General features: G+C 37.3%; 1 protein-coding gene across 1 annotated transcript in view; it reads left to right on the plus strand.

Moving 5' to 3' along the window:
* Positions 1 to 2,579: 2,579 nt before the first annotated feature.
* Arcn1 (archain 1 coat protein complex I subunit delta) overlaps positions 2,580 to 24,023 on the plus strand; it is a 29,342-nt gene continuing 7,898 nt past the window's right edge. The window contains exons 1-6 of the mRNA XM_005328335.4: positions 2,580 to 2,748; positions 14,103 to 14,366; positions 15,774 to 15,953; positions 16,080 to 16,285; positions 17,301 to 17,465; positions 22,075 to 22,240. Coding sequence (XP_005328392.1) covers positions 2,746 to 2,748; positions 14,103 to 14,366; positions 15,774 to 15,953; positions 16,080 to 16,285; positions 17,301 to 17,465; positions 22,075 to 22,240 — 984 coding nt within the window. The 5' untranslated portion in view covers positions 2,580 to 2,745. The remainder of the gene's footprint in view (positions 2,749 to 14,102; positions 14,367 to 15,773; positions 15,954 to 16,079; positions 16,286 to 17,300; positions 17,466 to 22,074; positions 22,241 to 24,023) is intronic.

A 24,023-nucleotide genomic window follows, 5' to 3' on the forward strand; every position in this document is an offset into this window, starting at 1 on the left:
AGATGCAGAGTTTTAAAATATGTCATAATTCCATTGGAGATGGAATTTAAATAAATAAGAGTGGGAAGTCTATAATACAGTGTCTAAGGGTACAGGTTCTGAAGTTGGGATTCTGACGTCATTTGAAAATTATCTAGCCATGAGAACTTTGGTAGAATTTTTCCTTTGTACATTGATTTGCTCAGAGGTGAAATGAAGATAATAATGGTACCTACCTTAGAGAATTCTTATTATCTCACTTATTCCTAGATAATCTGTAAAGAAATTAATGTCTGGTAACTTTTACGTGTGCCATAAGTATTAAGGAATACACAAATAAAAAGAAGCAATGTGTTATAATAAAACAGCTTGATTTGAATCCTGGCTTTACCACTTACTGTCTGTGTAAATTTGGGCAAGTGTTTAACTTCTTTGATCTTCAGTGTCTTTATCTGGATTGTTGTAAAGGATTATAGATAATATATATAAAGAATTGACACAAAATAAGTACCCCCCAAATTTGCTGATATCCTTCATTGCAGACATGTAGGTTTAATATGGATGAGTATTGTAGGGTCAAACCCATAGGGATATGGGATAAAATGATAAAGGTAAGAACTACTGAATCAATTATGTTCTGTAAAACCTGAAATTTGTCATGAGAGAACTTCAGAAAGAATCAGAAGACTAGCTTTGAGTTCTGGTTTAGAAACTTTGGGTAAATCACACTTGTCATCATTTTACTCACATGCAAAACGGGCATAAGCACAATAACTACCCTGCTTTCGCACATAGTTTTTGTTTGTTTGTGGCACTAGAGACAAACCCAAGGCTGGACTATTTCCCTAGCCACCTTCCCTTCTTTTTTTTTTTTTTTAATATTTATTTTAGTTTTCAGCGGACACAACATCTTTGTTTGTGTGTGGTGCTGAGGATCGAACCCGGGCAGCATGCATGCCAGGGAGCGAGTTACCGCTTGAGCCACATCCCCAGCCCTCTTTTTTTTTTTTTTTTTTTTTTTTAAGACAGGCTTTTGCTAAGTTACTCAGGCTCCACTTGAACTTACCATGCTCTTGCCTCAGCCTCCTGATAAGCTGGGATTACAGACATATGCCACTGCACCCAGCCTTTATTCCTTTTTTTTTATGGATAACAACAATATTCAATTTCAGTGCCATACTACATTTTGTCCATCTGTTTATGAATGGATTTGTTTGGATGGTTTCTGCTTTTTGGCTACTATGAATAATGTTGCTATGAATATTAGAGTACACGTTTTTGTACTGGATTATAATTATCTTCAGTATGTAGTATCAGTGGATTTGCTGATTATGTGGTGACTTTCTGAGAAACTGCAGGACTGTTCTAAAGTGGCTTCAAACCCGATGCTGTAACGCTTGCCTATAATCCAGCGGCTCTGGAGGCTGAGACAGGAGGATTGAGAGTTCAAAACCAGCCTCAGACCTCTCTAAATAAAATACAAAATAGAACTGGAGATGTAGCTCAGTAGTCAAGTGCCTTTGAGTTCAATCCCCAGTACCAAAACCAAAACCAAAAAAATTTAAAAGTGGCTTCGTTATTTTACATTCCCACTAGCAACTTATGAAGGTTCTAACTTTTCTGCATTCTTTGCAAAACTTACTATAGCCATCCTAGTGGGTGTGGTTCACCATGTATTTTTTAATACATATATTTTAGTTAGACCTTTTAATATATATATATATATTGATAGACTTTTTTATTTATATGGTGCTGATAATCAAATTCAGTGCCTCATACATGCTAGGCAAGCGCTTAACTACACACAACTCCAGGACCTCTCGCCATGTATTGATTTGCATTTTTTTGGAGGGCGGAGGGGTGTGCCTGGGTTTGAACCTAGAGGTATTAACCACTGAGCAGCTCCCCCAGCCCTTTTTATTTTTTTTAAAGACAGAGTCTGGCTAAATTGCTTAGGGCCTCGCTAAATTGCTGAGGTTGGCCTCGAATTTGCAGTCCTCCTCCCTCAACCAACAGGAGCCGCTGGGATTAGAGACTTGTGCCACCAAGTCCCGCGCTGCTAAACATTTTTTTTTTAAGAGAGAGAGAGAGAATTTCAATATTTATTTTTTAGTTATCGGGGGACACAACATCTTTGTTGGTATGTGGTGCTGAGGATCGAACCCGGGCCGCACGCGCGCTACCGCTTGAGCCACATCCCCAGCCCTGCTAAACATTTTTATTTTTATTTTTTTTTTATCAGCCATTTGTGTATCTTCTCGAGAAATGCCAATTCAAATCCTTTGTCCCGTTTTAGATTTTTTTTTTTTAATTGTTGAGTTGTTAAGAGTTCTTTATGTATTCTGGATACTAGTCCCCTATACACAGAGATTATTTTGTATATTATATTATTCAGTGGCTGTGAGAATAGCTTTATAAACTGTAAGAGGTGACGCAAAATGAACGAAGGCGATGACAGACAGTGAGCAAGAACAGAAGCGCCAGCTTCCACGGCTGGAGTGGAGCCGTCCCTAAGTCGGGGGGAAAGCCGGCGCAGCATCCCGGTACCCAGGCTTTCCCCACCCCGCCGAACCGCCCTCCGCCCTTTGACCCGCGCCGTTTCCGGTTGGAGACGTGGCTCGGGGCCGCCATCTTGGTAAGAGGCGAAGCGGCAGCTGCTCCTGTCAGGGGGGCAGCAGGTCCAGAGCGGCCGGTGCTCCCCTTGCCCGACCCGGCCCTATCCTCAGTGGAGCCAGAGCGCGGGTACGCGCCACCACCGTCCTCACCATGGTAAGACGCGAGCCAGGCCCGAACTCTGGGGGGCCGGGACTCTCTCGACCCCTCGCCCTGCCGGCGGGCCTGGTGCTGGGGCCTGAGGGGCCCCGCCCCGAGGGTCTGGAGCCCGCTGCTTCTCCTGGGACTGCAGTGTGGCCGCCCGCGTCCCACGCCCAACCTCCTCGGAGCTCCGAGAGAGCCGACTCCAGTCCCTCTCGCCGTGGCCGCCGCACCCCACCCCCAGCCAGCTGGACCGCCGCCTCTGCCGGGACCGGCCCCTGAGAACGACTACGGGAACCTGGCGGTGGTTGTCGCGTGGGCCCTGGGCGCTGATGTCCACCGGGTTCCCTGAGCGTTCAGATGGCAGGGCCTCTCGCGGGAGGTTCCCGTCATTCTGTTATCAGCTGCCTTTTGTTTGTTCGAAAGGGGGAAATGGAAGCCCAGAGCGGGGAGTAACTTCTAACACTCATTCTTAGGTCGCAAGTGTCGCAGAAACCTTCCACTTAGGTAGAGCTTGTTAGTGTGACTGTGTATAGAACACTGGGAAAACGTGAGTTATGAGGACACAGGGTTTCTGTCTTCAAGGAACACATTGTTCAGGTGAAGTAAAATGTGTATGTGGCATATAGTAATCAGATACTTCAGGAGGAGGAGTAAGGGGTGGGTCGTACTCTGGGACCTGTTAACTTGCCTTCGGATGCATTATCTTCGTAGAGATAGGAAAAATTAATGTGAGTGAGGATGGGGGAAAACACACAACTGCTGACTCCACTAGCTTGCTTTAGCTCTGTGATTTGTGGCTATTCATGAAGTAGAAGAAATTCCTTGGTTCAGACGAGCTAGTAATTTAATACACCTTATGCCCTTCAGTCCTTTGAAGAAGTCCTTTTGTTGTTTTGACAATGGATATTTTGATTTAAGTATCTTCCTGTATATCTAAGAGGTGACAATATAATTTGGTGCCAGTCTTTATATATATAATTTATATATTGTTTTTATTTATTTATTTATTTATTTTTAGTTGTAGTTGAACACAAAACCTTTATTTTATTTATTTATTTTTTATGGTGCAGAGGCTCAAACTCAGGGACTTTCACGTGCTAGGCGAGCACTCTACCACTGAGCCACAACCCCAGCCCTGGTGCCAGTCTTACTAAGTTCTACTGACAGTCTTTAGGTCTGAACATGGATAGAGGGAAGATTTGTGTTTGGACTTGAAACCTTTGAAAAAAATTTTTTTTTCTTCCTCAGGTATATAAATTACACGAAGCAGGTTTGCATCCTGCAACTTTTGTATTAGATGTAAAATTGTCAAAACTTTTTTTTTTTTTTTTTCAATTCCACTAGGAGGCTCAGTATTTGGACAGTAATTGTTTTTTTTAAAAACTCCATTTTCTTTTACATTTGGGATATATTAATAGTTTATTTTAGACTGTATTGTAATTTTAATAGCAAAGTTAAAGTCTTGTATTATGTAAATGAAATACAGATCTTTACAAAAATCTTGTTTTTAAAAAATGTTCTTGAAACTTAATTTTTTAAAAAACTCATTGATAATCCAGGGATGGTAAATTTCTGAGTAATATTAATATAATATATATGAATAAATGTGTATATTTATACGTGTATATGTAAATTTTACATATTATTTTGACATGTGCACATATGCATACAATTGTGTCAGGTGTTTCTGAATTATTAGGGATTTGGCATGATCCAGATATCCATTTTATGTGCTCAGAAGAGCAATTTGTATCAGTACATTCTGCTGTCTTAAGTCTTTTTGAGGGGGCATACCAGGGATTGAACCCAGGGGCACTTCACCACTGAGACACATTCCCAGCCTTTTTTACATTTTATTTAGAGACAGGGTCTCACTGAGATGCTTAGGCCCTCGCTAAATCACTGAGGTTGACTTTGAACTCATGATCCTCCTGCCTCAGCCTCCCAAGCCACTGGGACTATAGGCATGCGCCACCAAACCCAACTTCTGTTGTCCTAATACATGGCATTGTTTCTGTGTAATGTTCTTGGATCCTACTGTATTACAAAGAGATTTCTGTATGTTAGACATGTCCAAATAGGTTGAAATTTTTGATCTACAAATTGTATTGAAACTTCTAAAAGTTGATTTTCCTTGATGTAGAATTTTCAAACATCTGGAAAAGTTGAAGAGCTTTACAGTGAACAATTTTATAACTACCAGCTAGAATCTGTAATTAACATTTCATTATACGTCCTTTGTCATACATCTACTCATCCATCCATTCCTCTCCATCTTTATAAAAATACACTTAAAAGTAAATTATAGATACATAAAGATTATTTTTTAGGGAAATAAGTTCCCTTTGGCTTAAGTTATTGAAGTTAGTGTAAAATATCCTCGACTGTGAAGTCTTAAGAGATACATACATGAACAAATGGAAAAAACAAATAGTTTATGGGCTGGGGATATAACTCAATGTTAGAGTGCTTGCCTAGCATGTGCAAGCCCTGGGTTCAATCCCCAGTACTGCAAAAAAAGAAAAAAGGTGGGGGTGGGGGGTTATGATGATTTCATATAACAAGAAATACAAAGAACTGTTGTTGTTTTTGTTTTGGATTGAACCCAGGGCACTTAATCACCGAGACTTCCCCAGCCCTTTTTTTATATTTTATTTAGAGTCAGGGTCTCCCTAAGTTACTTAGACCTCACTAAATTGCTAAGGCTGGCTTTGAACTCTGGATCCTCCCACCTCAGCCTTCCAAGCCACTGGGATTATAGGCAGGTGGGCATCTGGCAAGCAAGTTATCTCTTAATTTGATCCTTCTAGTTTTCTGCAAAGTAATGATAGTATGTTCTTATTTTCTTAATATTTGTCAAAATATCATTTTACTCAGTTCCTTTTCTCACTAAACTTATATTTGAATAAACTTGATGTTAAGTCTCACAGTAGCCCCCATCTTTAAAATTTTTACTTATCTAAAGAATGCTATTCTTTACTAAGTACAGACAGCAGACCTATTGTGGTGACATTAATATAAATGATCACAGTAAGTACAGTTCCCCAAAATTATTCATTATTTAGAAAACTAGAGTTGAATTTATGTGATTAAATCTACATATAATAAAGGAGAAACTGAAATCCTATCTATTAATAACAGGTCCTAATTAAGGAATTAGTATTGCTTTTCTTTTTTTCTTTTTCATGTACGGTACTGTAGCTGCACAACTATTATATTCTTTATATATCTTTTTTGATTATTGTTTGAGGGTACCATAGAGAATGAAAAGGATTTTTCATTGATTTATTGTCTACTGTGTCTTCATATAGGAAATTCACTACAGTAATAACCAGTAATGTCATTTAAAAAAAAAAATTCTCAAGGCTGGAGCTGTGGCTTAGTGATAGAGTGCTCACCTGGTATGCCTAAGGCACTGGCTTCAATCCTCAGCACCATATTAAAAACTTAAAGGTATTGTGTCCACCTACAACTTAATATATGTGTACACATACACACACACACACACACACATGCAAGTGATAGACTTAAAATCCTGAGTAAATTACTTTTCAAATTTAAGGTTTTATTTGTGGTCTAGATTTTATTGTAATCTCCACTGTGGTTTTATTTATAATTAACTTCATATAGATAGGAAAGATAAAATAGTCCTCTATGACAGTTGTAGAAAGTAGCCTTACTGTAACCATGGATTATGTATGTGTATTTAATTCTGGAATCCTGAAACATTTAGAGGTTCAAGAAAGACCTTAGCTCCATGTGGTAGCACACACTTGTAATCCCAGCAATGCTGGAAGCTAAGGCAAGAGGATTGCAAGTTTGAGACCAACCTTAGCAACTTTGCAAGATCTATCTCAAAATAAAAAGGACTGGGGAGCTACAGTTGTGGCTCAATGGTAAAGCACTTGCCTAGCATGCATGAGTTACTGGGTTTGATCTCAGCACCGCATAAAATAAATAAATAAAATAAAGTCATTATGTCCATCTATAACTAAAAAACGATTAAAAAAAAATTAAAGAAAAAAAGGACTGGGCATGTGGCTCAGTGGTAAAATGCCCCTGGGTTCAGTCTGCAGTACCAAAAGAAAAAACCCTTTTTTAGAGAATTGTGTATATTTATGCTGAACTGCCACCTGTTATTCTTCTGTCTCTTATCACACACACAATTTATTTGGATTAGGCCATTTGCCTTCTAGCAGTATAGCGTTCCCAAGTAGTTGTTATTGGAGCAGTGGGTATAAAATAGAAGTATTTGTGCATTTTCTATTACTGTGAAGTTTTCAAATGCTTAGACTTAGGGGTGGTAGTAGGGATTGAACCCAGGGCCTTACACATTGAGTTACATCCTTAACCCTTTTTAATTTATTTTGAAATAGGATTTCATTAAGTTAATCAGGCAGGCCTGGAACTTTCAGTCATCCTACCTGAGCCTCCCCAATTGTAGACTTATAAATCTTATTGTTGTTATTGTTATTGTTGTTACTGGGGAATGAATCCAGAGGCACTTTATCAATGAGCTTATATCTCCAGTTCTTTTTTATCTTTTATTTTTTATTTTGAGGCAGAATCTTGGGGCTAGAAAGTAGCTCAGTGTTAGAGCACTTGCCTAGCATGGCACACTGGGTTCAATCAAAATAAAAATAAAAAGGGTACTGCTAAATTAATGAGGTTGGCTTCAAACTTGTGATCCTCCTGCCTCAGGCTCCCAAATTGCTGGAATTATGGATGTGTCCTATCCTGCTTAACAACTTATAGAATATTGTAGATTAAAAGTCACTTCGGAGCTGGGCATGGTGATGCATTCCTGTAATCCCAGCAGCTCAGGAGGCTGAGGCAGGAGGATCACAAGTTCAGAGCCAGCCTCAGCAACTGTCTCTAAATAAAATATAAAAAAGGGATGCATCTCAGCGGTTAAGCACCCCTGTGTTTAATGCTGGTATCAAAAAAAAAAAAAAGGCACTTTAGATTTCATATAAACTTACTATTTAATTTCATATAAAGTTAAATAGTAAGTTTATATGAATAGGGATATATCAGTAAGCAATTGACTTACTCCCCAAGATTACATAATTAGGTGGCATAGTCAGGACAGAAACTTTATTCTCCATGTTTCTTTACTCAAGGCACTTTCTGATCCAAGTGCTAAATTTGCACAAATGATAGTGTACTCAAACCACGTAAATATGAAGAGAAATGTGTTTTTTTGTTTTTTTTAGAGAAAGAATTTTAATTTTTAATTTTTTTTTAGAATTTTTTTTTTAATATTTATTTTTTAGTTTTTGGCGGACACAACATCTTTGTATGTGGTGCTGAGGATCGAACCAGGCCGCACGCGTGCCAGGCAAGTGTGCTACGGGTTGAGCCACATCCCCAGCCCAATATTTAGTTTTTAGTTATTGGCGGACACAACATCCTTGTTTTTGTATGTGGTGCTGAGGATCGAACCCAGGCCGCACGCTATGGCTACCGCTTGAGCCACATCCCCAGCCCGAGAAATGTGTTTGATTATCAAGTGTTGTTTGTTTGTTTTTTGAAAGGAGTAGGATTTATTCAAGCGAGAAGAAAAGAGAGAGAATTCGCATAAGGTGAGAAGGGACCTGATAGGGGTTGCTCCTATCAAGGGTTCTTGACAGTTTCTTTTTCAAAAGTCTAAAAAGTTCTTTTCTAAAAATTAAAAAAATAAAGAAAATCAATGTTATAAAAAATAAAATTCATCAAAAAAAATTGCAGAAGGAAAAATTAATTTGTCTTTTAGTACATGCCATATTTAATAATTGATAGGCATTGGTAAACATTGATATGAAGAGAAGCTTTTATTTTGTCAAAGCATTTAAGAAGACACATGTTGTTGGGTACAGTGGCACACACCTGTATTCCCAGTGGCTCAAGACCCTGAGGCAGGAGGATTGCAAGTTCAAGGTCAGGCTTCTGCAATTTAGCAAGACCCTGTCTCAAAAAATAAAAGGGCTGAGGGTGTGGCTCAGTTCATTGCCCTTGGGTTCAATTCCCAGAACTGCAACCTTGTCCCCCCCCCAAAAAAAAAGGACATATGTTAACTTACTGTAGAATAGATACCTTGTTTTAAGGTGACCATGCCATTTAGCCATTTTAGTAACTGAAACATAGTGAAGACAGACTTGTCAACTTTGGTGGGCCCTTTGATTGTGGTGTCCTGGATATTTGAGGTTTATGCCACACTTGGTATGGGGAATTTTGATTCTACTTTGAGAGCCTTGTTTTGCTATGTGTAGATGATGGAACAACTCAAAAAAGAATCTCAGAGTTTTCCTGCTTTCGACCCATTTTACCATACTGTTTATCTTTTTTTTTTTTTTTAATGAATTGGGGATTGAACCCAGGGGTACTAAACCACTGAGCCATATCCCCAGCTCTTTTTGGTTTTTATTTTATTTTGAGACAAGGTATTGCTAAGTTTCTGAGACTGGCTTTAAACTTATGATGCTTCTGCCTCAGCCTCCGAAGATGCTGGGATTAAAGCATGTACTACCATGCCCAGCCCTACTGTTTATCTTTACATGCTCAAATCCCTGAATTCATGGAAGTATGATTCAGATGCTTTTTTTTTTTTTTTTAACAGTTTCAAGATGCTGTTTCTTCCATCAGATTGATCTTACTAGCTAGAGATAATTTCCTTCTCTGAATTCCCATAGCACTTTATCAGCAACTCTCAGGTTATTTACCATAGTCTGCCTCCTATTACAGTTTTGGGTTTTTTTCCCTCTATTTTTTGTTTTTAAATGTTTTATGTTCTCTACTAAACTTCTTGTCATTAGAATGCTAATTTGTTTTCTTCTTCATTCCTAGAGAGCATCTAGTAAGTAGAGAAGATATTCAATAAATAATTATTCATTTTTTTTTCCTCCAGTACTAGGGATTGAACCCAGGAGTGCTCTGTTACTGAGCTACATCCCAGCTCTTTTTATTTTGAGGCAAGGTCTCACTAAGTTGCCTAAGCTGGCCTTGAACTTGCCATCCTCCTGCCTTAGCCTACCAAATAGCTGGAATTACATGTATACACCAGCATACCCAGTTAATTCAGTTATTCTATAATAACATGGCTAAAATAAAGATTACTAATACCTATAATTAGCCTTTGAACATGCTCAGTCGATAAAGTGGATGGGTTGCTCCCTCCATAGCATGCATCTTTTTGTTCCTTTTTCTCTCTCATGTTGCCCTTGATGTTAATATTTAGCTAAATTCTCTCTGCATATATGGTGGCGTTTTTAACAACAGCTTGAACCCTGAGAATTACCCTTGAATTTTAAGCATTGTTTTTTTATCTTTCTTAAAATTACATATGTTAGATATGAGCTTTGAGGTCTGAAGTTTTGATCCTGTTCTATATAAACATTTGACATATCTTTACTCATAAGCCTCAAGACATAAAATTCTAATATAGTAGAGTATAACTTCATAGGGCTATTATCTCAACCTTTCCTTAAAAAAATTTTATTTATTTTATGCATTTTAGTTGTTGATGGACCTTTATTTTTTAATTATATGTGGTGCTGAGAATCAAACCCGGTGCCTCACTCATTCAAGGCAAGCACTCTACCACAACCCCAGCCCCTAGTCTCAACCTTTTGGAGTGGGAATGAAGGCTGTACAGGAATTGGATTTACAGTATGCTCCCCTTTCTTAATATTTATCACTGCTATGAGCTGATTTTCTATGGATCATAAGAGAATTATTATTCTAGAAGATCAATACATTTCTTAAAATAATATGTAAATTTTTTCCTAAACTTTTTTATGGAAAAAATTTCTATTATTTGAATATCAAAATATGGACAGGCCCATAAATGTACAAATCCACTACCTTGAAGTGGTATAAATCATTTAATGGGATATATGCTTATTATTAGTAATGGTACTGTTTTACAATGTGAACATGTATAATCTAAGTCTATAGTACTTTGGCTTATAATTTGTAAGCTTAGAATCTTTGCATCACTCAAAAAGAAACTCTATACCTATTAGTAATCACTCCCTATTTCCCTTATCTAATCCCTTGGTAATCACTAGTTTATTTCTTTATGACTTTGTTCTGGATATTTCATATACATGGAATCATATATCCTATTTGGAGGTGGGGAGCACTGTGGTTGCTGGGTATCAAGCTTACAAAACTCTGCCATTGAGTACATCACCTAGCCCAAGAGGTGGCCTTTTGCATCTGATTTCTTTTCCTTAGCATAATATTTTCAAGGTTCATTTTTGTTAGCATGTATTAATACTTCATTCCTTTTATGACTAAATAACTTCCATTATATGGATATTCTTTATTTTATTTATCAATTCATCAGCTGATAGACATTGATTTTCACTTTTTGGGAGGATACTGGGGATTGAACTCAGGTGCACTCAACCATTCAGCCACGTCCCCCTTATTTTGTATTTTATTTAGAGACAGGGTCTCCCTGAGTTGATTAGCACCTCATTTTTGCTGAGGCTGGCTTTGAACTCACAATCCTCCAGCCTTAGCCTCCTAAGCTGCGGTATTACAGGCATGCACTACTGCACCTGGCTGATTTTCACTTTTTAGGTATTATGAATTATGTTAAGTATGAACATTCATGTACAAGTTTTTGTGTGGTACAACTCTTTTCTGGGGGAATTTTGGGATAATCTACCTTATATTTGGAAATATATGACATTTAAACCCTTAGTGAACCAGTACAGTTTACTTGCTTGTCATTGGTAAGGTGAAACAACAATCACATTTTAATTTTGTTCTTTTTATTTTTGCCAGACATATGTATATGGTTGAAACATGAACCTCCTATGATAAAAATTAATGTGAAAACAAATTTCTTGAGTATGTTTAGTCTTTGACATACAAACAAAACCTGTGAGTGGTGATACTTTTAGATTAATTTCTGGTAAGGTACTAGGTTATTATCATTATTTGTGTGTCAAAATTATAAGAAACTTCTTTTTTTTTTTTTTTGGTACTGGAGAGAATCCAGGGGCACTTAACCACTGACACATCCTCAGCCATTTTTTGTATTTATTTAGAGACAGGGTCTCACTGAGTTACTTAGGGCCTTGCTAAATTGTTGAGGCAGGCTTTGAACTCTCAATCCTCCTGCTTTAGCCTCCCAAGCCACTGGGATTACAGGTGTGTGCCACCGCATCCAGCCCAGAAACTTTATTCTTTTTTTAAAATATTTTTTTAGTTGTAGTTGGACACAATAACTTAATTTTATTTATTTATTTTTATGTGGTGATGAGGATTGAACCCATACCTAGCATGTGCTAGGCAAGTGCTCTACCGCTGAGCCACAACCCCATCCCAGTGTCTAAGTTGTTTAGGGCCTTGCTAGATTGCTGACTCTGGCTTTGAATTTGGATTCAAAGCCAGTCTCAGCAATCAGTTGCATCAGCCTCCCAAGTCACTGGGATTATAGGCCTGTGCCACCATGTCCAGCTGATTTTTGTTTGTTTGTTTTGGTACTGGGAATTGAATTTGACCACTAAGACACATTCCCAGCCCAGCTGTCTGTTTTTGAGAGGAGGTCTCACAGTGTTGCTTAGGAGGGCCTTGAACTCCTGGGCTCAAATAATTCTACCTCAGCTTTTCATGTTCCACTGTACCCATGGACTTTTTTAAGTACTGAGGAATATCTACATCCCCATTTCTTTTTATTAAGTTGTCAGTAGGCCTTTATTTTATTTATATGCAATGCTGAGAATCAAACCCAGTGCCTCACACGTGATAGGCAAGTGCTCTACCACTGAGTTACAACCCCAGCCCTCTTCTTTTTACCTTTTTATTTTGAGATAGGATGTTGCTAAATTGCCTAGGCTCTCCCTAAGTTACTAAGGCCAGCTTCATATTTGCAATTCTGTGTAAACCTCAGGAGTTCCTGGGATTACAGGTGTGCACCACTGTGGCCAGCTTTTAAACTGCTTAGTGATTTATGACTTAAAAAAACTAACTTTAGTTGGGGTTACCAATGTGAGCCACCACACCTATTTCCTAATTATTTATCCTTGAAAGATGAGGATGGGTTCTCCTATAATTGTTCTAAAAGCATTAATATATTAAAACTATAAGAATATTTTTTCAAACTGACTTTTTCCCTCAAACTGCTCATCTGTAGGGGACAGATTTCTATAAAATTGAAAATAAATAGAAGGAAAAAAATGAAAAGTCTCATCAATAGGATTTTGATATTTCAGAGGTCATATCTTAGCATTTAGGCTTCCCAAATGTGTAAAAATCTTTTTTTTTGTTATTTGTGCTTAGGAACTCTTGTATTCTAACACTCAAGAGACTGTTGACTCTGTACTTAATTTTCTTACTCCTCTGTATTGGCATTGAAGGTCTCCCTTCTTTGTTTGGTGCTTTGTTTTGTCTAATGAAGTGCTGGAAGAAGGCTGCTGGGTCTTGTTCATTGCCTAGTATTTAGGTTTTTATTATATAGATTGTTTGACTATCTGGGAATAGCATAGTGGGGGATGGGAATGCAAATGATAAATTTAGATTGGCTAGATTGGTTTCATATTCTAGGTAAAAAGTAAAGATCAGGGGCTTCTTAAAAGGCTGCTTACTTAAATACCTTTAATCTGCTTTTAGTTTTAGGTATACACAGTATCTTTATTTTATTTCAATGTGGTGCTGAGGATCGAACCCAATACCCCACGCATACTAGGTGAGCACTCTACCACTGAGCTACAACCCCAATCCTAATTTTACTTTTTTTAATTAAAAAAATTTTTTTCTGGTACTAGAGACTAGACTTCTGTTTTGACTGGAAATTTTCTGTATTTTTTTTAGAAAAAAAACTAAAGTTACCAGGGCTAGAGTTGTGGCTTAGTGGTGGAGCGCTCGCATAGCATGTATGAAGCCCTGGGTTTGATCCTCAGCACCATATAAAAGTAAATAAATAAAATAGAGGTATTGTGTCCAACTACAACTAAAAAAATAAATATTTTTTAAAAAGTTATTCTTCATGGGTGTGCCAAATCGGAGAATAACCCAATTCTGGGACACAACCAACCCATTACTAATATATATGTGGAATTAGAAAAGGTTATTTATTTAATTAATAAACAAATTTTAATTTTAAAGTAATTAAAATAAATTTATTTAAAATAATAATTTTCTTTATGTATATTATTGAGAAATGGAATAATAGTTTCATTTTCCTCTACTTTACATTAATCTTAAAAATTACATACTGTAATTAAAGAAACAGTGGAATGTGAAAACATTGTAATAGTAATCATGTTACTAAATAACCTGAATGTGTCAAATCTGTATAATATCCCCTGAGACATTGAGAAAACAGAGATGAAGAAATATTAATTAGTACTTATAATGTGTGTTCCCTGCAGGTGCTGTTGGCAGCAGCAGTCTGCACGAAAGCAGGAAAGGCTATTGTTTCTCGACAGTTTGTGGAAATGACCCGAACTCGGATTGAAGGCTTATTAGCAGCTTTCCCAAAGCTCATGAACACTGGAAAACAGCATACATTCGTTGAAACGGAGAGTGTAAGATATGTCTACCAGCCTATGGAGAAACTGTACATGGTACTAATCACTACCAAAAACAGCAACATTTTAGAAGATTTGGAGACCCTAAGGCTCTTCTCAAGAGTGGTACGAGTCTTTTTTTTTTTTTTTTTTAAGAGAGAGTGAGAGAGGAGGGAGAGAGAGAGAGAGAGAGAGAGAGAGAGAGAGAGAGAGAGAGAATTTTTTTAATATTTATTTTTTAGTTCTCAGCGGACACAACATCTTTGTTGGTATGTGGTGCGAGGATTGAACCCGGGTCGCACGCATGCCAGGCGAGCGTGCTACCGCTTGAGCCACATCACCAGCCCCACACTTTTTTTTTTTTTGATACGGGAGATTGAACCCAGAGGCACTTTACTACTGAGCTTCTTATTTTTAATTTTGAGACAGGATCTCACTAAGTTGCTTAGGACCTTGCTAAATTGCTGAGACTTGCCTTGAACTTGTGATCCTGCCTCAGCCTTCGAAGTTGCTGGGATTACAGGCATGACCCGACAACTGGCTTGGTTCCACATTTTTGTGTGAAGCTAGTTTTTCCTCCAAGACAGCTTATGCTTATCAGTTTGTAGGTTCTGCTTCTCTCATTTCAGCAGTTTATTGCTACAACTCCTTATTCATTCAGCAGACATTTATTAAGTCCTGTCCTGAACTCTTAAGTATCCCAGAAGAGAATACAGAAATTCATTCCTTCTTTCTTTATTTTATTTATTTATTTTTATGTGGTACTGAGGATTGAACCCAGCCCTTACATGTGTTAGGCGAGTGCTCTGCCACTGAGCGACAACCCCAGGCTGTAACAGTCTCACTAAATTATCAAGCAGCTGATCTCAAACTTTTTCCCTGCTTCAGTCTTCCATGTATCTTGGGATTACAGGTATGTGTCATCATGCATGGCTAGTGCCTTTATATTTAGGAAATTTATTTGGCCATGTATAATTTAGATAAGGCTAAATGATGCAGACACAGAAACAAAGACTTTATGCCAAAGTCTTGCTTAAAGCAAAGACTGGAAGGGGCTAAGAAAGGTATTCAGGTTTAATAAAATTTCTGTAGTTGAAAGAATAAGACCTAGCCAGGCTTGGTGGCACATGCCTTAATCCCAGCGGCTTGCCTCCCAAGTTCAAAACGAACCTTAGCAAAAAAGCAAGGCATTGAGCATTAGTGAGACCCTGTCTCTAAATAAAATAGAAAATTGGGCTGTGAATATGGCTCAGTGGTCGAGTGCCCCTGAGTCTAATCCATGCTCCCACCCCACCCCACCCACACACACACACAAAACAAAGAATAAGACTTAGGCTGGGGTGTGGCTTAATGGTATTGCGCTTGTTTCGCATGTGTGACGCACTAGGTTCGATTCTCAGCACCTCATACAAATAAATAAAGGTCTAAACAACAACTCAAAAATATTAAAAAAAAAAAAAAAAAAAGAATAAGACTTTGTAAAAACTACTAGTAAATGCAAAATCTTTCTTTTCCATTGCTGTCCATGATTAGATTCCTGAGTATTGCCGAGCCTTAGAGGAGAATGAAATATCTGAGCACTGTTTTGATTTGATTTTTGCTTTTGATGAGATTGTTGCCCTGGGATACCGGGAGAATGTTAACCTGGCACAGATCAGAACCTTCACAGAAATGGATTCTCATGAGGAGAAAGTGTTCAGAGCAGTCAGAGAGGTGAGTGGGGTCTTCTTTGGGACTGCTGGTTTTAATGTCTTTTAGCTTTCACTAATCTGATTTTCCTGTTTTTACTTGATAATGTAGTTTGTACACAAAGTTATATCCACATGTCTCTTTTTATAGACTCAAGAACGTGAAGCTAAGGCTGAGATGCGGCGTAAAGCAAAAGAATTACAACAGGCGCGGAGAGATGCGGAGAGACAAGGGAAAAAAGCACCAGGATTTGGGGGATTTGGTAGCTCTGCAGTATCTGGAGGCAGCACAGCTGCCATGATCACAGAAACCATCATTGAAACTGATAAACCAAAAGTGGCACCTGCACCAGCCAGGTAAAACCCAGTGTATTACCAGCCAGAGGAAGGCTGTATTTTTATACTTGGGAGTGATTAGTGAATGTGGTATTACTACTTTTATGTAAAAGAGAGTTCTTTTACAGATCATGCTGTGACCTCAGTTTCCTACTAGAATTGCCTTATGTAGGGAAGGGAGGGGGGTGTTTAACTGTTTATGGAACATGGATATTTAATCTTAATGTTTAAGGGGAATCTCTGAACTATGAAGTTATGTGCAGAATTTTGTTTGTGTAGTTATTTTATCTGAATGGAAGCTACAGAGTTTTCATCTGATCATATGTGATTAAAAAAATGCATATTTGGGCCAGGTGCCTTGGTGCATACCTATAATCCCAGCAGCTTGGGAGGCTGAGACAGGAGGATCTTGAGTTCAAAACCAGGTTCAGCAACTAACAAGGCTTGATCAACTTAGTGAGGTCCTGACTCTAATTAAAATATAAAAAGGACTGAGGATGTGGTTTAGTGGCAAAGCATCCCTGGGTTTAATCCTTGGTACCAAAAAAAAAACCCCAAACCCACATTTGGTCTGGGTACTGTAAGCTCACATATTAAAAATGACTATCAAGTTTTGGCGGGTTCGTATTAGACTATCATAGTCTACTTGTCCACCAACAGTAGGAAGTTTGGATTTTCCATTTGAGGTCTTTACATTCCTCTTAAGAATAGCTCAGAGGCTGAGGTTGTAGCTCAGTGGTAGAGTGCTTGCCTCACAAGTGTGAGGCACTGCGTTCAAATTCAGCACCATATTAAAAAAAAATAAAGATATCGTGTTCATCTACAACTTAAAAAAAAAAGAATAGCTTCAGGGGGAGCTGGAGCTCAGTGGTAGAGTGTTTGCTTCATACATGTGACGCAGTGGGTTTGAGCCTCAGCATCACATAAAAATAAATAAAGAATAGCTTCAGGGAAAGCTTCTTTGATGTGGGGTCATTAATGTTTTGGGCTTCTGCGTATATGTATATGTGTTCTTATTTTGTATTCTTCAACCTAGGCCTTCAGGCCCCAGCAAGGCTTTGAAACTTGGAGCCAAAGGAAAGGAAGTAGATAACTTTGTGGACAAATTGAAATCTGAAGGTGAAACTATCATGTCCTCTAATATGGGCAAACGTACCTCTGAAGCAACCAAAGTGCATGCTCCACCTATTAATATGGAAAGGTAAGAATTAATTCTTTCAGTAAGTAGAGTATTACCATTTTTTTAAAAAATCCTCTTTTGATGTGCTATAAATTCTTTTTTTGGGGGGGTGGTATACTGGGGATTGAACCCGAGGACCTCACACATGCTAAGCAAGTACTCTACCACTGAGCTATATACCCTCAGTCCAATTTTTTGTGCTTTTTAATATTTCCTTATTATTATTATTATTATTATTATTATTATTGTGGTTGTTTTTTTTGTGTGTGTGTGCTGGGGATTGAATTTAGGGCCTTATGCATATGAGGCAAGGACTCTACCAACTGATCCCAGCCCCTAATTTTTCCTGATTTGAAAGATATATACAGAACATATTCTAGATATTAACTTAAGGTATTTTTAAAATGTTTTTTCAGTCACTCGTTTTTGCCTTTTATTGGGTAAGTTAAGCAAAAGTGATTTGTCTAGGGTGGAGCAAGTCTCTTAAAATGAAGTTTGAATTAGCTGGGCATGGTAGCGCACTCCAGTAATCCCAGAGACTCAGGAGGCTAAGACAGGAGGATTCCAAATTTGAGGCCAACCTTAGCAACTTTGCAGACCCTGTCTCAAAATAGAAAATTAAAAAGAATCGGGGCAGGCTGGAGTTGTTGCTCAGTGGTAGAGCACTTGCCTAGCATATGTGAGGCAGTGGGCTTGATTCTCAGCACTACAATAAATAAATGTATAAAATAACGGTCCATTGACAACTAAAAAAAAAAAAAAAAAACAAGGATACAGCTTAGTAGCTGAGTTCAATCCTTAGTACCAAAAAAGTTTTAAAAATGGATTTGAATGAGAGGTCTGATGACTCTGCACTATATTTTGGCATATTTTTCTTATTAAATTGTAAAGAAAAACCATTCTTTAATCCAAAATTTGTAAGTAACTTTAACAGCAGGTTAACATATTTTGCCTTTTAAGTATTTGAACCCGGTGTAGAATATTTTGGTTTGTCTTTTATTTCAGGGTTGAGACAGTGGTTTATAACATTTTTAAGTGGTGGTTGATCAAGTTCACATTTTCATGACTCAGATTTCTTCTCTTGAGTCCAGACCTTCTACTGTTGCTGATGGTATTGAGGTCAAGTGAAAGATGAGTCTGGGAGGATACCTCAATTAGGTCTACATAAAAGTAGAGTATTTACTCTTTAGGTGTTCTATTCTGTGTGAAAATGAATAGAGTTACATCCAGATAATTCTCTTGACTCACTGAAGTGCCTATCCTATTCCTATTGGCTGTTTTAAGTGAGACAAAGGCATCACACTTTTTAACACAGGTTGGAGACCATCACATTAAAGATTAAGGTTCTTTTTAATCATGAAGAACCTCTTGAGTGCAGAAAAACTCTTGTGAAGGTAAAATGGGACCCTGCATTATCTTAAGATATACAGTCCTTTGTGATCTTGAGTCTGAAAACCTTTGTTTTGAGGAAAATAAGAGGTTGGAATAGAGAATGAACTGAAGTTCACCCAACTAAAAATAGTTTTATTATTGAATTTGGATAGATTGTATTTAATAATCACCCATAGTAGCAGCACTTTTTAATTTTACTTACTTTGTTATTAAGTTATATATTCCTATAGCACAAAATTCAAAAGGTTTCAAAAGACATTAATATAAACAGTATTCCTCTCACCTAGACATGCAAGTTTTTCATTGTGGAACCAACTGACACCAACTAGCTTTTTGTGTATCCTTCTGAAGAGATAGTCTATGATGTATAGAAGAATAAAAATGTATCTTTTTTTATTCCTTTATTTTTGTGGTATTGGGGATTGAAATCAAGGACATTCAACCATTGAGCCACATCCCCAGCCTTTTTAATTTTTAGTTTAAGACAGTCTTGCTAATTTGCTCAAGCAGGCTTTAAATTTAAGATCCTCCTACCTGAGCCTCCTGAGTAGCTAGGGTTACAGGCTATGCCTGGCTTCTTTTTCATTTTTATACAAAGCAGCAGCATTCTAGCCAGGTGCCATGGTGCAAAGATATAATCCTAGCATCTGGGGAGGTTGAGGCAGAGGATCAGGAGTTCAAAACCAGTCTCAGCAATTTAGCAAAGAATGCCCTAGGTAACTTATTGATGCCTTGTCTCAAAAATTAAAGGTAAAAAAGGGCTGGGGATATGGCTCAGTGGTTGAGCACCCGTGGGTTCAATCCCCAGTACTAAACAAAACAAAGTATAGCAGTAGCATTCTAAACACATAGCAGTAGCATTCTAAACACATTTAATTATTTATAGATAAGAATTTCCTCATTTGAGGGATTATTATTATTATTATTATCATTATTGGAATTGGGGCACCCATGGGTGCTCTACCACTGTTTTACATCCTCAGGCCTTTTCAGTGTTTGTTTTGAGATAAGGTCTCCCTAAATTAAAAAACAGGCTTGCCTGGAACTTGCTATCTTCCTGCCTCAGCCTCCCACGTAACTGGGATTACAGGAGTGTACCACCATGCCCTGCAGTATTATTATTATTATTATTATTATTATTATTATTTACCAGATTTTCAAACCAGGAGGCTCAACCATTGAGCCAGAGGGTGTTGCTAAGTTAGTCAAGGCCTCGCTAAGTTGCTGAGGCTGGCTTTGAACCTGCAATCCTCCTGTCCCAGCCTCCCAAGACACTTGGATTATAGGCATACACCTATAATTTCTTAAAGTTTAAAAATTGTTTTTAAATAAAAAGATTTTTCAGTTTTTTCTCCTCATCCCCCCACAGCTGCCTTGTACTCATTCATATTGATATACCTTTATATATTTTTTAAAATGTTTATTTAGTTGTAGATGAACACAAAGTATCTATATTTATTTTTATGTGTTTGAACCCAGTGCCTCACACATATGAGGCAAGTACTTTACCAATGAGCTACAATCTCAGCCCCTACCTTTATTTATGTATTTATGTATCTATGTATGTATGCATGCATTTATTTATTTTGTGGTGAATACGTACATACATACATACATACATACATACAGGTAGGGGCTAAGGTTGTGGTGCTAGGGATTGAACCCAGGGCCTTGTGCATATGAGGCAGGTACTCTACCAACTGAGCTATATCCCCAGCCTCCTTTATGTATTTAAACAGTTCCCCACAGATGGACATTGAAACTTTTTTTACTACAAATAATTCTTTTTTAAAAAATTTTTATAAAAAAATTAAATACATTGATTTTAATTATGTATTTAATACATTAATTGTTTAAAAAGTAAAATATTAAATTTTTATTATTTAAAAAAATTTTTTTATTTATATATGACAGTGGAATGTATTACAATTCTTATTACACATATAGAGCACAATTTTTCATATCTCTGGTTTTATATAAAGTGTATTCACACCAATGTGTGTCTTCATATATGCACTCTGTATAATAATGACCATCACATTCCACCATCATTTCTAACCCCATGACTAGAGGAGGGGTTGGAGGGGAGGGGAAGAAATAGAGTTTATCTATTTCTCCCATGCTCCCTCTCTCTATCCCACTATGAATCAGCCTCCTTGTGTCAGGGAAAACATTTGGCATTTGGTTTTTTGGAACTGGCTAACTTCACTTAGCATTATCTTCTCTAACTCCATCCATTTACCTGCAAATGCCATGATTTTATTCTCTTTTATTGCTGAGTAATATTCCATTGTGTATATATACCACATTTTCTTTATCCATTCATCTACTGAAGGGCATCTAGGTTGGTTCCACAGTTTAGCTGTTGTGAATTGTGCTGTAATTTTAATTATATAGATCTTTCACCTCTTTTGTTGATTCCTAAGTTTTTTTTTTGTTGTTGTTGTTGTTGTTTTGTTTTTGTTTTGAGGCTATTGTAAATGGGTAGTTTTCCTCGTTTCCCTTTCTGAGGATTTGTCACTTATATACAGAAATGCCTTTGATTTATGGGTGTTGATTTTATGTCATGCTACTTTGCTGAATTTATTTACTAGTTCTAGAAGTTTTCTGGTGGAACTTTTTTGGGATCTTCTAGGTATAGAATCATATCATCAGCAAATAGTGCCAATTTGAGTTCTTCTTTTCCTATGTGTTTCCCTTTAATTTCTTTCATGTAATTGCTCTGGCCAGTGTTTCAAGAACTATGTTTAAATAGAAGTGGTGAAAGATGCCATCCCTGTTTTGTTCCAGTTTTTAGAGGGAATGCTTTCAATTTTTCTCCAGAAATGATTCTTTTTGTTGTTAATAATATTTTTGGTTGTTTATTTTGTGGTACTAGATACTCTACCATTGAACCACATCTTCGACCCTTTTTATTTTTACTTTTATTTTGAGACAAGGTTTCACTAAGTTGCCCAGGCTGGCCTCCTGTCTCTGTTTCCAGAGTTGCTGGGGTTATAAGTGTATAGTGCCATACCCAGTCTACAAACAATTTTTTGGTGAATAATAATACATTGTTTTGCACAGGTGACAATTTAGTTATAGAACAAATTCTAGAGAGTTGCTGAATCAAAGAGAATAATGCTTTAGATTTTGATAAAGCAGCAGCATCTTAAATATTTTTTGATGGCTAATCACCCGGAGAAAGAGAGTTTTGGTTTCTACCTTTCTCAACAAATTAACTACTTTTTCTTTATAGTGTGCATATGAAGATTGAAGAAAAGATTACGCTAACCTGTGGACGGGATGGAGGATTACAGAATATGGAATTGCATGGGATGATCATGCTTAGGATCTCAGATGACAAATTTGGCCGAATTCGTCTTCATGTGGAAAATGAAGATAAGAAAGGGGTACAGCTACAGGTATGTATTTAGACTTTGGTCTACCCAGCACAGTTGTCATCTTCTTACTCTTTTTTTAAAAATTTTTTTTATAATGCTAGAGATTGAGCCATGGGCTTATACGTAGTAGACAAGTGCCCCATCACCAAGCTACATTCCTAACCCAAAGCACAGTGTTTCTCAACTAGAAGTCCTCATGAACCACAGAATACAGAAAATTATTTAAGTAATAGAGCTAGTGCCATTGTAGATGCATAGGAAAGAAGTTAATATATTACATACAGTGGTTCCTGAGTGATAGACTGTAGTAGTATTAGAATGACTTTCAAATATTGGGATTGAATGAAAGATCCTTTTGAAATTTAGTAGGTGATTTCTTCATATCACTAACAATAGCGGCAAAGAGATGTTTAACTATTATGAAAAAAGTAAAATAATTTAGTTTCTTACTTGAAATATGGTTTTCTTACTAGGCATAGTGGCACATGCCTGTAATCCCAGTGACTCCGATGGCTAAAACAGGAGGATCATAAGCAACTTAGCAAAAAACTTTATTAGGAGATATTTTATTAAAACAGGTATGACAATCAGTTTAGTCATTCTGTCCTTTATAAACTGCCAGAGTTTATTTTATTAGATGAATGGCAGTATCTAGTAATGGTATATTTGAAAAGTTCAGGGCTGGGGCTGGGGCTCAGCAGTAGCGCACTTGCCTACCATGTGTGAGGCACTGGGTTCGATTCTCAGCACCACATATAAATAAAATAAAGATCTATCAACAACTAAATAATTAAATAAATAAACAGTGCATAAAATACTTACCAGAATAAATATGTGTGGACAAATATTAAATGTATTTGAGCCCTTGTATCTTCTTATTATGGTGGTTCTTTTCACATTTTATTTAGGTGGTTGATTTTACATCTTGTTCAACAACAAAGCCTTTTCAGGGAAAAGTGTATTTTTGTCTATTTTCCCAATAATCAGCAGAATTCTCTTTCGGAAGTAGTGCTTTTATAATTTGACAACATCTTTGCTGGCTATCTTTGCTACCCAAAAGTGACTTATTTTTTCTTTATTCTAATACAATTTATTTTTAAAAGATGAGACTTTTTCCCCCCAATCTAGGGATTGAACCCAGGTGCACTTAACCACTGAGCCACATCCCCTGCTCTTTTTGTTTTGAAATAGGGTCTCACTAAGCTGCTTACGGTTTGGCGAAATTGCTGAAGCTGGCTTTGAATAACTTATGTTCTCTAAGACAAAATTACAGCTAGACTCTACAGATAGCTTTTTCCTTTCTTTCTTTTCTTTTTTTTTTTTTTAAAGAGAGAGGGAGAGAGAATTTTAATATTTATTTTTTAGTTATCAGGGGACACAACATCTTTGTTTTGTATGTGGTGCTGAGGATCGAACCCCAGCCGCATGCATGCCAGGCGAGCGCGCTACCGCTTGAGCCACATCCCCAGCCCCAGCTTTTTCCTTTCTTATCAGTTTTTATATAAGGCCAAGGCTGCTATCTGACCCTGGCAGCTGATTATCATCTGACTCCAGTCATCGTGTGCATGCACGCGAGCACTTGTTTTGTGTTACACTCTACCACTGAACCTCACTCCTATTCCCTGATTTAGTCTTCTGCAAGAAATAGCTCCCTGTTGAAGAAGTATTTTTGGAAAGGACCTGGTTATTATTCTTTGACTTTTTCAATTATAAGTTGTTTCTTTGTTTTGGTATTGGAGATTGAACCCAAGGACACTTAACACTTGATCCACATCTCCAGTCCTTTTAAATATTCTGTTTAGAG

The sequence above is a fragment of the Ictidomys tridecemlineatus genome, chromosome 4 (genome assembly GCF_052094955.1).
Source record: "Ictidomys tridecemlineatus isolate mIctTri1 chromosome 4, mIctTri1.hap1, whole genome shotgun sequence".
NCBI lineage: Eukaryota > Metazoa > Chordata > Mammalia > Rodentia > Sciuridae > Ictidomys > Ictidomys tridecemlineatus.